We start from the raw sequence: 14,863 nt of genomic DNA, 5'->3' as shown, positions 1-14,863 counted from the left end.
TGTGTTGTTAGTTAAAAGAAAAGAGAGCGACATACAGAAATGTAGGTTTGAGAACATTTAAGGACTCTGACGTGTGGAGATCAGATCCGTCACAATGACACAAACACGTCTCACAGTTTTTAGTTTTGAAGTGAAGCTTCTTTCTCAAACTTCGAACACAATGAGCTTTTTGAAGCTTTGACACTTTTCTAAAACGCACCTCATTTCCCTTAAACTCTTTTTTTTATTGCAAACACGCAGCTCTAGAGCTTTTGAGGATACGTGATGATTTGATGTTTGAACAAAATGTACCGGGAAGCTGAAACTTTACATATCAAGACAGATGCGAATTACTCCGAGAGAGAAACAGCTGGATAGAAAGAATTGTGTCGTCTCTCTGGTATAAAAATAAAAAGAAGAATAGAGCGGATGATCATGGTCTGTCTGTCAGAAACTATATCACTGATTTACAGAGAACGGGAGACGACTGGTTTCTGTCGAAAGGAGACGTGATGTTTCTCTTCCCTCTGGTGTTATAGAGTTCATTTTGTGAATGTGAAGTGTTTTGTGTTCACGTCATTTTGATGTCATGTGATTCTCTGGAAGAATCAGTCATGTGAGAACACGGCAGAAAGCTCAGCGTCTCAGATTCGATCTCTGAAATGTTTCAGCACCGTTTAGTTTCTGATTCTCGATTCGAGTAGTTAAACCTCAAAGTTTTCGATTTGTTTCTCTTGCAAATGTCATAAACGAACAATATGTAACTTTGGCCACTAGGGGTCTCTAAGTTAAAAAAATCACAAAAAACCTTGATGATGTCGTGAAGCGTGTTTTTCCTCCATCGTCTGAAGATAAAAATAAAAGTTAGACGATGAGCGGCTCCGTTAACTTGAATGAATTTGTAGATTTCTCTTGGTTTGACGTCTCAAGTCAACGACACATAAAACATAGGTCTCCTTGTTTTTAGACGTTTTAATGAAGTTATAAGTTACGCATCATATCTGTAAAGTACGACGTTAGTTTTTATGATAAGCTCCTTCTCCGGCTCTGTCATATTTCTTCTTATTTACGCCGTCGTAGAGTTGATAGAGTGTGAGCGGACGTCTGGATCTGACTCTCTGACATTGTTCTCGCTGGATTTTTCTTTCAGCTGCTGCCGAGCGACGTGATTACACACTAGCTTTGATATTCCAGTGCTGCTCAGTGTTCCAGGCTGGTTTCCACCCTGCACCCTGTTTATGGATGCTGCTTGGCTGAATGACTGAGGCCCATGATTACATGGCAGCCTGTGAATTAAATTATTTGAAAATAGCCTGGCAGAGATTCAGGTAGCAGCCTCACTCATGCACTTGACTTTCCTGTCCACGCTCTATTTGCATGTTTTCCAGAGTTTCACAATCTCTTCACCCCCCGAGAAGTTCTGCTTCTCTGCACATCAGACAACGCAGCGAATCCTCTCGCCGGCAGCACATTAGCATACTGCGAGGAAAATCTGGTTTTCCCTCGACCAATTAGCGAAGTGACCAATCCGCCGAATGAGAAGTGGCTGACGAAGAGAGCGCCGCACTTCCTCCTTTGGGAAGACGAGTCAAAGTGAAAATCCAGGAGGAAGTGGAGTTCGACTTTTCAGTCCGTCTGCAGCAGCTGCAGGAGCCGAATCTCATTTCACTCTTTGACCCCGAGTTCTTTTCAAGAGAAGCTTCTTGCACAACACCTGAAGGAAACGTCCATATTCAGACTACCCCGGGTTTTTAAATATGTATTTAAAATTCCAAACACTAATGTGATGTACAATAGCAGGAATAAGCTCACACTGTTATTCTTAGAAAACAGAACATGATATGTGGGATGTGCATGTGAAATCCTGATTTGCAGCCTCTGTAATGCTGGTTCTCATTATTTCTGCTCCCGGCTGAATTTGATGCATAATGTAAAGTCAATTTAAGAGCCGAGGCATATTTTGCCCTTTGACCTGAGTAATCCCCTCGTGGACCCGTGAGGATTATGGGCTCAAGTCTCAACGGTAAATGGAATGTTTTGTTGTGCGGGCGTTTCACGGTAAAGCCCGGTCACTGTCACCGTAATTGTAAAGTCTCGGTATTTTTTCCGGATCATGTAACAGCATCTTAAAGACGCGCAGAGCTGATTAACTTTCCGAAAGACGATTCAACCTTGGATTCGTGTCTCAAGCTCTTTTTTCCTCATTCATCACACGTTTAATAACTTCACTTACAAAGCTGCACTCCACGAATGAGCCGCTCAGTGTGCAGAGCATCGACCGTAGATAAAGAAGGACGACGCTCCTCCGCTTCCTGCCACGATCCAGAAATGAAGCCAAAGTATAAAATATGAACGCTGACATCTTTGAGGCCAGAGTCTGTTCGTGAGTGATCGTGGAGCGGAGCCGTGTTTCATCAGGATTCATCCTCCTCTTAAATCATCGACAAACCGACACGTGAACTCAAACCATCCAAAACAAATTCATTTCAAATCAAGAAACAAGAAGAGATCACAAAGATCAGATTCACATTTTTCTGGTCTTTTTTATTCCCGTGGATGTGATGTTTTAAAATCTTTTCCTCATCTGACTGAAGCGCTCTCGTGTTGAATGTATCGTCGGGAAACACTTTAATGTCTTTGATGAGAAATCGCACACATTATAACTTTGACCAGTCGTTACGATCAGGAGGTTTGTGAAGGAGCACGTTTCTCTGAGGTCTGAACTGTGTTGAGCTCGTCTGCGGCTGTGATGTGCTTTTTTCTGCAGATGCTTTTAAGGTGGAGGTTTCATTAAGAAACATCAAACGTAAATCTCTCGCGTCTCCGTCTTCTGCGCAACCGGCGCTTTGCTTCTGTCTTTCCTCGTCCGAACAGTGTTTGTCATCTCAAATCCTCATTTTCAGCTCCTGAGAGAACTTTGTTGTTGCGTCTCGGGTAAATTCAACCGAAAGCATTTCGGGGAAACATTTGAGTAAACTCTGACTAAATAAAAAAAGTGGGATTCATCATGTTTACTTTGAAAATGACTTTTTGACTCTGTCTGTTTCAAACCTCGACCAAACCAACACGCCCGAGAAGAACGCACATCACGTGACCACTCACGTACTCCGGACACGTGTGTGCTGGTGTAAACAGTAACGTCCCGTCTCCTCCACATGTTAACAGCTGTTTCTTTGTAAAATACAGCAGCAGATGATTCTCCATGTCGGGGTTTTTCATCCAGTAGCTTAAAACACACATACAGGACATTAAGACTCGAACCCACAACCTGGACGTGTCTTCATCCCGACACCAGGACATTTTAATTTTGCAGATCTCTGTTTGGATTCACAACACGTGAATGGAAACAGGAGCTAAATGCAAAACCAAGTTGAGCGTATCGTTGAATGTGTGAGTAACTGTCCACATCTGTTGCTGCCGGGGTTTGACGGTCAATACTCAGATATGTGGGACTCCGACAAAATAATTATCTTAACTGGCTTCACGGAAAATAGAAAACAGAAAGGATGAATGAGCAGCAGGTTTCTGTGGAGCGTTATCAGCTCTGAGATACAAAGACAGCAGGTATCAGCTTTCCTCATATCAACAACCTTCATCAGATGTTTTCACAGGATTTGATTCCTGAGACGAATGTTGATGTTTCTAACCAAACCTCGTTCCACAGCCTGTTTCCCTGACATGGACTCCGTCCTCCTGTCTCCTCTCTCAGGTACTTCACCAACATCTCCATCGGTGGGCGGGATTACTCCTTCAACAGCGACGGCTACCTGTCCAACCCGCTGCTCGACGTCATCTCCTACACCAATGGGAGAGGGTGGGAGGAGGTCAGTACTCAGCTGTGCCGCGCACTTGCCGCTAATTATCGTAGCAAGCCGGCAAACCGCAATTTCACACCCTATCAAACACATGCAGAGTCATCGCTGCTCCGCTTCACCTTTCTACCGTCTCTCTCTCTCTCTCTCTCTCATCCAAATCTCATTACATCCCTCCCTCCACTCGTTTTTTTTTTTCAGCCTTGTTAGCCAGAGCTAACTCACAGTCCAATATCGTGTGTGGCAATCGTACGGTAACCCCTCCAAATGTAAGGTCTGCCCTCCGAGGCCACGTTCAATCCCTGGAGTCTCCCTTTCGTAAAACCTTTTTGTCGTCTCCTGCTGAGTTCCACTTTGCTCCTGACCTTTTTACAGCTCAATATGTTTACCTGTGAACCCCCCCCCCCCCCCCCCCCCCCCCCCACTGTCGTTCCTCACCTTCCTGTCACAGCTGAACTTCGTCCCTTCAGGTTCGGTGCTTGAGCTCTTTCAGCTTCTGTATGTGAGCGGGGAACAAAAGGGTTGGGATTAGCGTGCATTAAGTGGGATGTAAGGACAAGGTGACTCAATCTGTTCAGGTTCCTCTGTGCACCCGACTTATTCGGCTCAGGCACAATGAACGCCATACGGCCAGAAGTGTGTGGACACCACGACCTTAATCCTTACCAAGACCGAAGCTGCCGTTCAAAACCTCGGCTTTGTTTTAAAGTGAGCTCAGGTTCTTTGAAAAGCTTGACGTCTCCGTGCAGTTTTCTTTCTCAGCCTGTGGAGCAAATACAAACACAAGATAAAAACCCTTCGAGAGCTTTCATCATTGAAAACACAATGGCGATGATTCACAATAAAAAAGATTTAAGCTCTTAAAACATTTTATTTCACGTTTCTATCTGCTTCAGGCCGTGAGCTGTCCGGCAGCTGTTATGTTTCCAGCATCACACACACACGCAGACGTTTGACTCTAATACAAACGTCTGTGTGTTGAAGTGTTACTTGCTGCACCTTATTAAAAACCTCCTAATTAAAACTGGGCTTCAGACACAACTGAGAAATTACATTCAAATTCTGCTCTGTAAGTTACACTGTGGGGAATTATTTTCAGATGCGGAGGAGATGTGGAGGTTCAGGTTTAGTTTAGGTTCAGGTTTAGTTTAGGTTCAGGTTTAGTTTAGGTTCAGGTTTAGTTTAGGTTCAGGTTTAGTTTAGGTTCAGTTTTAGTTTAGGTTCAGGTTTAGTTTAGGTTCAGGTTTAGTTTAGGTTCAGGTTTAGGTTCAGGTTTAGGTTCAGGTTTAGTTTAGGTTCAGGTTTAGTTTAGGTTCAGGTTTAGGTTCAGGTGTAGTTTAGGTTCAGGTTTAGTTTAGGTTTTGTGTCAAGCTTTAATTCATTAGAAATGTTGTTTTCTGTGTTTTCACTTCACTACAGATTTCATTCTTGATGAACGAGCTCTTGAACTCTTGGATGTTTTTCTTCCCATCAGCCTGTGAACATCTCACTCTCTGTGGGTTTTATGGAATCAGCTGTTACACGATGCGAGTCGTCTGACGTGCGTTTGTTCTCCGAGCCCCAAACATGAGAACCGCGGCAGTGAGACGAGAAAACACGAGTACATTTTTAATCAACACGACAGCAGGAGAGCTGGAATCCTAAAACACACAAAGCCCGATCCCGCTTCAGCTCATTTCAAATAAGTTAGAACCAAACAACCTGGAACGATCACAGCACACGAGCAGGGAGGGCGGGGGGGGTTAAAAATAGACTTCCTGGAACAAACTGGTTTGAATTACATGTAAAACATTAATGCAGGTTATTCTATTTCTACAGATACACAATAATATTGAATTCAGATTGTTTGTGTTTGAGTGTTTGAGCTTTCTGCTCTCGTGTGAACTCAGAGAGGAACGTGTCACATGATCACGTTTGTCGTCGTGTTCTTGTGGTTTCAGAGAATTTCATCAACATGTGTTTACAATCAGCTTCGAACTGTTTAGCTTCAACGTCCCCCAGTCGACACGGACGTCACGTGCTGCCGGAGCCGTGTAGAGAGTGCGTTATCGCCGGAGATCAAACACGCAGCCCTGCAGCACACGCACGCGATGACAGGACGTAACCTGGATCAGCTGTTCAGTCCCCAGCTCTTATTGTTTAGATGATATTAGATGTTTCTGATGAATGAAGCTGATCCACTCCAACAGTGACTCAGCTTTTCTTTTTTTTTTTTCCCCGATTGCTATTCTCCTCACTGAGTGTTTGGTATTTGTATGAAAAGGTCCTCTGGTGCTCAGATAGTGATGAGTTTCACCTCTGTAGCTGCAGCGCTGATTTGTTTGCAATAAACAGAAGAGGAGCTGCGTGACAATGAGCCGAGCAGAAAATCCAGAGAAAATCAAATCTCCCTCCGTCGTCTTGGATTCTGGGACGATCAGTGTCAGATTACCGACGGGGGTCGGGCGGCGGATCCCGTTATCGATCCACGGCATTGACTGAGATGGAAATGTCAGCGATGGACGCAAAGAGAGTGAAACGGTTCTGACTCATTCCTTCAGTGTAATGGAGGCAGGGAGGAATACGTCTCCGCGTGCGGAGCTTTTCTCTTCACGCTCAATAAACGTTTTTTTTATAGAAGCTGTTGTCGGTAGATGTGAGCACAGGCGGGGCCCCCCTGCTGTGCCGCTCTGCCCGACGCACCTCTGACGTGGTTCAGGCTGCGGGGCTGTTAACCGCGAACCACCTTCCGCTCATGCAGCGGTGAGGACGCCCCCTGCAGGCAACCGGCCAGCATCCTCAGGTTCCTCAGAGCCAGGCGCCCCCTCGCTCAGCCTCGCTCAGCCTCGCTCAGCCTCGCTCAGCCTCGCTCAGCCTCGTCCAGCCGGTGCTTTGACTGTGATCCCAGGATGTTGTGGGTTCTTGACTGTGATCCCAGGATGTTGTGGGTTCTTGACTGTGATCCCGGGATGTTGTGGGTTCTTGACTGTGATCCCAGGATGTTGTGGGTTCTTGACTGCTGCTGCTGGGAACGCTGGTGTTCTTCGCTCTCTCAGTGGATCCAGTTTCTAATGTTGGTGCTTTGGTCCAGTCTCATAACATCTTGATAAAGAGCTCGAGGTCTGTCTGAGCTCCATGGTAACAGAGAATCACAAAACACCAGATCCTGCTCCGATTGTGTGTGTGTCTGTGTGTGTGTGTGTGTGTGTGTGTGTGTGTGTGTGTGTGTGTCTGTGTGTGTGTGAGAATGTAAAACATGTCGGAGGTTGAGCTGGAGGACAAATGAGCAAATTATCATGTTGTGTAATGGACTGCTGGATTTGTCTGTTATTATTTAAACAGCAGGGAGAATGAGAGAGGAGACCGACCCGATGAAAACCACAGACATGATAAAAACCACAGACACGATGAAAACCACAGACACGATGAAAACAACAGACACGATGAAAACCAAAGACACGATGAAAACCACAGACACGATGAAAACCACAGACACGATGAAAACCACAGACATGATGAAAACCTCAGACATGATAAAAACCACAGACACGATGAAAACCACAGACACGATGAAAACCTCAGACACGATGAAAACCTCAGACACGATGAAAACCACAGACACGATGAAAACCTCAGACACGATGAAAACCTCAGACACGATGAAAACCACAGACACGATGAAAACCTCAGACACGATGAAAACCACAGACATGATGAAAACCACAGACACGATGAAAACCAAAGACATGATGAAAACCACAGACACGATGAAAACCACAGTGAAAACATTATTCATCTGTGTCTGTGAGTTTCCATGTGTCTGTGGTTTTCCCGTGTGTCTGTGAGTTTTCTGTGTGTCTGTGGTTTTCCGTGTGTCTGTGAGTTTTCCGTGTGTCTGTGGTTTTCCGTGTGTCTGTGGTTTTCCGTGTGTCTGTGGTTTTCATCATGTCTGGTTTTCCGTGTGTCTGTGGTTTTCATCATGTCTGTGGTTTTCATCATGTCTGTGGTTTTCATCATGTCTGTGGTTTCCCGTGTGTCTGTGGTTTTCATCATGTCTTTGGTTTTCATCATGTCTGTGGTTTCCCGTGTGTCTGTGGTTTCCCGTGTGTCTGTGGTTTTCATCATGTCTGTGGTTTCCCGTGTGTCTGTGTCTGTGGTTTCCCGTGTGTCTGTGGTTTCCCGTGTGTCTGTGGTTTCCCGTGTGTCTGTAGTTTTCCGTGTGTCTGTGGTTTCCCGTGTGTCTGGTTTTCATCATGTCTGTGGTTTCCCGTGTGTCTGTGGTTTTCATCATGTCTGTGGTTTCCCGTGTGTCTGTGGTTTCCCGTGTGTCTGTGGTTTTCATCATGTCTGTGGTTTTCATCATGTCTGTGGTTTCCTGTGTGTCTGTGGTTTCCCGTGTGTCTGTGTCTGTGGTTTCCCGTGTGTCTGTGGTTTCCCGTGTGTCTGTAGTTTTCCGTGTGTCTGTGGTTTCCTGTGTGTCTGTGGTTTCCCGTGTGTCTGGTTTTCATCATGTCTGTGGTTTCCCGTGTGTCTGTGGTTTTCATCATGTCTGTGGTTTCCCGTGTGTCTGTGGTTTCCCGTGTGTCTGTGGTTTTCATCATGTCTGTAGTTTCCCGTGTGTCTGTAGTTTCCCGTGTGTCTGTGGTTTCCCGTGTGTCTGTGGTTTCCCGTGTGTCTGTGGTTCATCCGTCACATTGTGTCTTTCTCATCTCGCTGTGAGGACCTGTGTGTGCTCACAATGCATTGTGGGAAGTGATCTCCCATGAAGCAGAGCTGGATCCAGCTGTAACATCTGTTCGGAGGAGATTAGTTTGACTCCGTGTTTACACGCTGCCAGGCCGGCGTCAGTGGGTCCAGATCACATGACTTTAGCATGTTGCTGTTGACACTGAGCGATAATCTTCAGATGATTTACAGTTATTTATGAGCTAAAGCTGAAATCATTGAATCTAAGTTGGTGGCTGTGAAATTATTAACGGTTTGGTTGAGCTACTTGATTTTTGCTCTTGTACTCTAAACTGTATTAAAGTACAAATGGCCAAAGGTGGGATGTAATAAGGTACAATTACTTAATTACTGTCCTTACGTAGGTTTTTCATGTATCTGTACTTTCCTTAAGTAGATTTATGTTATTTTTATTAATGGTTTACTTGACTGTTGTGGAACAGGCCACACTCTGCAAATACTTTTACTTTTCAAACCTAAATTATAAATAAAACCCAGCATTTACTTTTATTCAAGTTAGTGCCGTACTTTACTACATTCTTGTACTTTTACTTAGGTAAAATAAGTGAGTACTTCCTCTCCAAGTACCTGAATGAAGACGTTCCTGTTAAAATACTGATCCCCACAAGGTCAGTAATCTGCATGTACTATGCAAAGTGACGCTTGTGTCCTCACAAGTAACGAAAACTTTCACGAGCTTGTGTTTTTCACGTCTCGTGGCATCGAGGAGATCAACAGGAGAATCGGTTGTTTGCAGATAACGTGTAAGTATCTGTCACCGCAGCTTTAATATGAGAAAATACGCCGACACGTTCACCGTGTTGTGGTCGCACATGCATCCAGTCACCGTCAATGCAAACAGATTTGTTTACATTAGAAGGCGGCGCTGTGAACCGTCTCGTCTTCAGAATAACATCTTGCAGTTGAAGATGATTATCTCAGTTAAATGCTCATTGCTGATGCAGAGACACCAGATCTCCCTCCCAACCCGAGACGTCCTCCACACGTCTCTGTCTTGAGACCTGCAGGAAAAAGATGCAGAGCTGTCGAGGACGTGTTTGACTCACACGCTAACAATCTCCAGTAAACAGACAGATGGGCCGAGGAACCTGATGTCCGCGAGGAACTCGCTCTACCAACTTGTTACCGCGGCGGTCGAGTCCTTGTTGTTTTGCGATTTGTGACGTCGTCCCTCGACTCTTCCCACACAGAGGTCACGACGCAGGACGAGACCACACAGTCTGTGGCGACCTCTCGGTGTCTCTGAGGGAGAGCAGGGGCGAGGAGCTGATGTGTTCCTCTGTGTGTTTCCAGGTTGGCTGGTGGGAGAACGGACACCTGCGGCTTCGTTACCATCCCTGGTCTCGTTACGGCTCTTTCCTGAAGCCTCTGGATGACGCCCAGCACCTCCGAGTGGTCACCCTGGAGGAGAGGCCCTTCGTCATTGTGGAGCCTGCTGACCCCGGCACCAGCTCCTGCATCCGGGACTCCGTGCCCTGCCGCATGCCCGTCAACTCCAGGTAATACCACCACCACCACCACCACCACATATATATCAGCCAACGCTGTCACATCTGGAGGAAACCTTTCATATCAGATTAAAACGACTCCTGTAGCCAGGAGGCCTTTGCATTCTGGGAAGCGACAGAGCACACAAACTGTATGGGCTTGTGTAGCAGTGGGAGCAGAACGTTGTGTGTTTACTTTCTTCTTCAAACTCCAGACACATCTGACGAATAAGCAGAGTGAAGTTTTTCACGTGGTTTCACAGGCACGCATTCTAGTTTTCCCTCGATTTTTCTCTACGCCCAATTTTTTTCCAGTGCTTCTTTATTATTCAAACACTTTCCAAACTGAAGTAACTATATTAAATGCTCGATCTTAAAGGAAATACCACTTTATTAATGGGAGCAGAGGTGAACGATACACTTTCTGGTTTGGTCCAGTTCAGACTTGAGGCACTGAGAGAAGTCAATGTGTTTAAAATGGACGTGGACAGGACAGGACACCGTGACCTGCAGTTGTACGTGTATCAGAATAATATTGATGTCTTGTTTTCCTGTCTCAAAATGGACTGAGGCACTTTGACACACAACAGGAGACAGTTTCAGATCTCCACATCCTGTTTTTCCTCTCAATGGTTATTTTCTATAAACCGTGCAGAAGGCCTCGGTGCTCTGATCGCTTGTAAAATTGAAGAGCGTCTGGCCGAGCGACTGACAACAAGACTGTAAATCTTCACCGTCTCGTGTGCTGCGTACACAGAGCGAGACTTAAACAAAGACTTTGTCTTCTGGGAGCAATAGATTAAAACATCAGAAAATAACCTCATCATCCCACGGAGAAAGATTAAGGTGCATCCCGGCGGCTGTAGATACGCCGAAAGTCACATGGAAGCGCATCACAGCTCGCAATTAAAGAATAATTTCAACTGTTCATTAAAACCACAAGGAAGAACCGCGCAGGACAACTCGGTTAATTGTCTTTTAATCAGTCCAGATTGTAAACAGCAGCCAAATCAATACAAGCAATGTAAATCACAACACATGGAAAATGATTTAATTCAATTTATAGCAAGTTGCATGAAGCCACGTGCACCAAAAGAGGAGGAACGTGTGTGTGTGTGTGTGTGTGTTCTCGGCTCCTGGTCTATCCCAGATAAGCCTCCTTCCTGCCAGCTCATGACCCGGCCAATGGGAAGATAACGAGTTCATCCTCCATCAGTTTTATTGGCTGGAGGAGAAGTTTGTTCTCTTGTTCATAAACCTGCTTTGACCTCAGTTGTTTCTCCCTTGAAGGATTTTTTCCTCTCTGGTGTTTGTCTCTTTCATAATTGATTTTCTGTCTTTACGCACTTTGTTTGCTCTCATGTTACTTCAGTACAGTGGACAAGATGTTTAAGCTTTTTATTTCCTCCACAATCTCATGGTTGGTTTGTTCAAAGCTGCAAATGAACACGTATAAAATCACTGGGGCAGAACCACACACCTGAACCTAATTGTATTTAAGCGCTCCACATTTCAGACGAGGGCCACGTTACGCATGTCGCACATTCTAAATGTCACATTTCTAACATAACATCAAACTTAATGAGGTTAAAGAACATTTTCCAACAGCTGCCCGAACAATTTAATACAACCAAAGGCTAAATCATCACATATCCTATATACAGTATAGTAGTATTTGTAAAACAAGTATCGTCGATACGCAATTTTACCACTGACAATGAATTTAATGACTCAGTGTTGACAGTGATAAAGTTTTTATTAACCTTAGCACTTCACGGTAGGCTAATAAAGTTAGCAACAAGCTAGTTATAATACTGGAGCTAAGTCAGCTGGTGGAGATCAAATGTTGTGTTTAAAGCAGCTTCCACTGCTCCGACGTTCAAATATCCGGTTTTAACGCTTCTTTAAATCACTTGAACACGATTTCAGTTTTAGTTTAAACATTGTTTAGATTTTACTGCTTCCATTAATATTCTTTTTTAAATTTTAAAGAGGGATATCTTCAGGAAATCATTATCAGTTTATACGTTTCAACATGTCAAATAATATGTTTATTTGTTTATTTGTTATTCTTTGCTGATTTCTTTTTACTCCAATCAGACGTAACGTGATTAAGACGTCTTATATTCAATTTTTGCTCATTCTGAGTTGAAGGTTTAATTCAGTTTGATTTTAGAATATAAATGTAGTTGCTGTGAATTTAGTTGCACACACACACACACACACAGACACACACAGACACACACACACAGACACACACACACAGGAAGAGAATCGATTGTGGCGTCTGACACATCACAACCCTGCCGTCCAACGTTTTACACGACACGGCCTCTGTTTCATTTCTGCTCAGATGCGGTTGCCCTTGTAATTAGTCAGATGTGCTTGTTGCATTGCATCGGAGCAGAGGACACGCCGAAGTGCCGCAGAGACAATCAGATGAACACTCGGCATGAGGACCTGACTGAGGACACTACGGCCACTTAGCCGGTCCCTGAATAAATACACTGAAGTGTTTGCTGGATGGCGTCTCTGAGGAAAGAGAAATTCTGAGTTTTGTTTCTTTCAGTCGTCGTCGCGGTGCACAAAACAGGATTTCACTCTGTTTTAATAATGCAGCACTTTTCCCCCTGAGCTGTCTGACCTGTCGAGCGCTGCCTCTCCAAACACAACAGCCCAAACCGTCAGTATCGATCCGCTCTCAGCCCCTCGCCAATAATTCATACCTTCCTCCCTCGCCGTCCTGTTCCTTCTCCCTCCGTCTCTCAGGTGCTTATCTGTTGGTTTTCTCTCTCCCTTAGCAACTCTCTCCTTCGTTTTCAATTTCAACAAGAGCCAAGCAGGCTGTCGGGGGGTCACCGCGTCCTCCATGAAATATCTCAGCATCTCACAAAGAGCTGCGTGTCATCTTGTTTTGTGTTTTCTCACGTTTCCTGTGCAGTTTGGTGGTGGACAGCGCCGGGCCCATGAAGCACTGCTGCAAAGGGTTCTGCATCGACGTCCTGAAGCGCCTGGCCAAGATCGTGGGCTTCACCTACGACCTTTACCTGGTGACAAACGGCCGGCACGGCAAGAACATCGACGGGGAGTGGAACGGCATGGTCGGAGAGGTGAGGTTGTCGATGTTTACCGTCATATGTTTTTAAATCGTCATTATAAAAACGACAAAGTCTCTGCAGCCTAAAAAAAACAATGACATCCATCCTGTAGCTCAGGTCAGGGGTCGTCCCGCTGCGGGATAGAGACGAGGCTCCAGGGTTTTGAGTCGCAGTAAGATTGATGTTGGCGATTTATACTTTTTACAATGACACCGTGTTGAGTGAGCGGCAGCAGACATTCTTTAAAAAACTCTTAAAGTCTAATTGTGTAGAAAATGAAAAGGGAGCTGAATGATTTTATAATAATCACAATAAAGTAAAAGTAAATGCTTTGAATCCTTGGTACCATAGACTTTGACGTGGTACAGTTACAAGTACTTGTTTTCAATTAACCGGAAAATACATCACAATATATGACAGTTAAGAGCACAAGCTGTACAAGTATATAAATAGAAAACTTGTGTGACGAAGACGATACGAGCTGAAGTCCTGAACTTGGTTTATCGCAAAAAATACAGGTAGAGGTATAAAAACATAAAAATAGGTATATTAATAAAAATAACATTTAACATGATTATTGCTGCTGCACTGAGTCCTGTCTGTTTCCAGCAGTTAGTCATTGCTCTCATATTTTGGTCCCTTTACACAGATTATTACCCATGAATCAAACTTGGTGGTGAACAGTTGCCATGGTTACCGGTAACAGTTTCATTTGAACCGTCGTTAAGCTGAAACCTGGATCCCCATCGCAGACTGATTTGTACTTTTTCCCAAATGCAACAACGAACAATTTGACCAAAGAGCTGATTTCCAGGAACACTTTGTGTATTTCCATAAGTAATATTTGATTTACTGTGGGTTTTTTCCCCTACGAGGAATATCTCAGCGGAATATTTTATAACCGGCACAGAACTCACAGCAAACAAACATCACAGTGACAGCGAAACGGGTGAGAGAGTAAATGGAGGTTTATAAAAAGCCTGCGCTCAGTTGTGTGTTGAAGGAAGACGACAGAGTGCGTTTGCTCTGGGAGTTTATCACAAACACGCCATGACCCCGTCTTTGTGTGTCTCAGATATTGTAGCGTGTGTTTTTAATTCTCCATTTTCCCAGTACACTTCCACGGTTGTTTTTCTTATTCCGTTTCCCCCCCCACCCTTTTGTAGTGTTTACAAAAATGGGGTTTGATTTGAGGGCTCCCGTGAAATCGTTTTTATCCTTCCTCAAATCCTTTAAAACGCGACCCAGCGAGAGGATTGGACCCGAATCGAAGAAGAGGAGAGAAAATATGGAGCGAGGCTGTCGGAAAGATTAGTGCTAGAGAAACTGAGAGAGGGACGACAACACAGACTCTGCTTGTACACAAGTGTGTGTGTGTCTGTGTGTGTGTGTGTGTGTGTGTGTGTGTGTGTGTGTGTGTGTGTGTGTGTGTGTGTGTGTGTGTTTGTTGCCAGATACGATGCTGTTTCCATTATGACAATCTCCCTCTGGCGGCTGGATTAATGAAGGTGGTTTAACATGGATTTAGACACGGAATGCAAATTATCACAGTATGTATGTGTGTGTGTGTGTGTGTGTGTGCGTACGTGCGTGTGCATGTGTGTGTGGTTTTTGGGCGTCTCCTCAGACACCTCAAAATTAACTGTTACTAAATGAAGCAATATCTATGGATGAGATAATACAATTCTCTGATATAAAATTTTTTAATACAATTTTTTAATATTTGTGAACATCATATATAAATATATATATATATATATAT

At 44.4% G+C, this 14,863-nt stretch overlaps 1 protein-coding gene across 6 annotated transcripts in view; it reads left to right on the top strand.

Moving 5' to 3' along the window:
- grin2da (glutamate receptor, ionotropic, N-methyl D-aspartate 2D, a) overlaps window positions 1-14,863 on the top strand; it is a 168,872-nt gene that overhangs the window by 113,227 nt on the left and 40,782 nt on the right. For all 6 annotated transcript variants that reach the window (XM_069516307.1, XM_069516305.1, XM_069516303.1 and 3 more), the window contains 3 exons: window positions 3,689-3,803; window positions 9,810-10,015; window positions 12,945-13,113. In XM_069516307.1, coding sequence (XP_069372408.1) covers window positions 3,689-3,803; window positions 9,810-10,015; window positions 12,945-13,113 — 490 coding nt within the window. The remainder of the gene's footprint in view (window positions 1-3,688; window positions 3,804-9,809; window positions 10,016-12,944; window positions 13,114-14,863) is intronic.

This window comes from Paralichthys olivaceus, chromosome 20, assembly GCF_024713975.1.
Source record: "Paralichthys olivaceus isolate ysfri-2021 chromosome 20, ASM2471397v2, whole genome shotgun sequence".
Taxonomy (NCBI): Eukaryota; Metazoa; Chordata; class Actinopteri; order Pleuronectiformes; family Paralichthyidae; genus Paralichthys; species Paralichthys olivaceus.
Note: the sequence above shows the minus strand (reverse complement) of the source record. Positions and strands in the feature narration are given on the sequence as shown.